The 1,560-nt window shown below is 57.4% G+C and overlaps 1 protein-coding gene across 1 annotated transcript in view; it reads left to right on the top strand.

The window, feature by feature from the left end:
- Nucleotides 1-1,342, top strand: part of LOC103583623 (myosin light chain 4) — a gene marked incomplete at its 5' end in the record, with an annotated part of 6,430 nt that extends 5,088 nt beyond the window's left edge. Inside the window, 2 exons of the mRNA XM_008564888.1 lie at nucleotides 670-747; nucleotides 1,295-1,342. Of these exons, the coding sequence (XP_008563110.1) occupies nucleotides 670-747; nucleotides 1,295-1,323 (107 nt within the window). The remainder of the gene's footprint in view (nucleotides 1-669; nucleotides 748-1,294) is intronic.
- Between the last annotated feature and the right edge of the window lie 218 nt (nucleotides 1,343-1,560).

Genomic DNA, 1,560 nt, shown 5'->3' with positions numbered 1-1,560 from the left:
TCGACTTTGAGACATTCCTGCCCATCCTGCAGCACATCTCCCGCAACAAGGAGCAGGGCACATACGAGGACTTCGTGGAGGGGCTGCGTGTCTTTGATAAGGAGAGCAACGGCACGGTCATGGGCGCTGAGCTTCGGCATGTCCTTGCCACCCTGGGTATGCCCGCTGGGCAGAGACAAGCCCGAGTCGGGAGGGGCGGAGGGGGGCGGTGTCACGGTGGCATAGGTTGGGAGTATGTAAGAATCCCTGCATCCTGTGGATCACATTCTGACCCAGGCCCTTTCTCCCTGGGCTCTGTGGGAGTAGCAACCTTCCCCAGCTGGGTTTGCTCAGCGGGTACCAGGGTTTGTGAGAGCAAAGGAGAGCGGGCTGGCAGAGCAGGGGTGATGACTGAGGCCTGAGAGGTGGGACCCGGCTCTTCTGTCCTTGTCTTTGCCTCAGCCACTGGGGCCCTGGGGCCTGTGAGGCAGAATGAGAGGTTTCAGGGACCAGGGAGAGCCTTAATACCCCTGGGCCCACCTTCCAAAGCCCTTGGAGGAGGCTTGATGTGAACCACTTCCCAGATCCAGGGAGTCTTGGACCTTCGGACATAAGGGGGCACTTGGGTTTTGCCTGTCCCTCCTTCGTCATCTGTAATAAAGAACCCACTACCTCCCACCCCCACCCCAGGAGAGAAGATGACTGAGGCTGAAGTGGAGCAGCTGTTAGCTGGGCAAGAGGATGCCAATGGCTGCATCAATTACGAAGGTATCAGGCCACGTGTCGCTTCCCAGGGCACCCAGGATGGGAGGGTGGGCGCAGCCTGGGCTGGGCAGGTAGGTGTGTGCATCAGGGGGGCTTTGGTGGACTCCCAGAGGACGCTGCTCTTTTCCATCCTGGGAGTGAACGTCCTGGTGTGATGGAAGGAGCATGGGTTTTAGGGACAGTGCTGTGCTGTACTAGCTGTGTGACCTTGATTAAGTCACTTACCTTCCCCGAGCCTCAGTGATCTCGTCTGAGCAATGGGGGTGGTGTCGGCACCTTTCTCAAGACTGTGGGGATTCATAGAGATAATGTAGCTCATTTCCTCTAAATGGAGTATCAGCACAAAGAGTGGACACAGCAGAGTTTAGGTCTCTTTCCTTCTTCCTCCTTCTCCCCACCAGCCCCCAAGTGAGAAAAAAAATTACAAAATGGAGGAAAGGCAGTGGGGAAGATGTGAAGTGTAGAGAAGGGGGACGGGGCTGGAGGGGAGAGGGAAATAAAGAGCTGAGAGGAGGTAAGTCCAGTAGCTGGTTTTCATCTTCTTTCCTAGCCTTCGTCAAGCACATCATGTCCGGCTGAAGGAGATCCCTCCAGGGTGAGTGCAGCCTCTCCATCCTGGTCCCTTCTGGGGCCACACAGGGGTTAGGGACAGCATCGCATGCCCTAGAAATCTTCTGCCCCAGGCCTGGCCCCTTAAAAGGAAACCGATCTGGTTTCCTGGCCTCGGCCTCCTCTGGTTTCCTCTGCCCCTGCTGCTCCTGCCGCCTGCCCTCATTCCCTTCCTGCCCGCCTCCTGCCCTCCCTCTCTTCGCCCTG

Source organism: Galeopterus variegatus, unplaced genomic scaffold (genome assembly GCF_000696425.1).
Source record: "Galeopterus variegatus unplaced genomic scaffold, G_variegatus-3.0.2 Scaffold24931, whole genome shotgun sequence".
Taxonomy (NCBI): Eukaryota; Metazoa; Chordata; class Mammalia; order Dermoptera; family Cynocephalidae; genus Galeopterus; species Galeopterus variegatus.
This window is presented reverse-complemented; position numbering and strand designations above follow the sequence as displayed.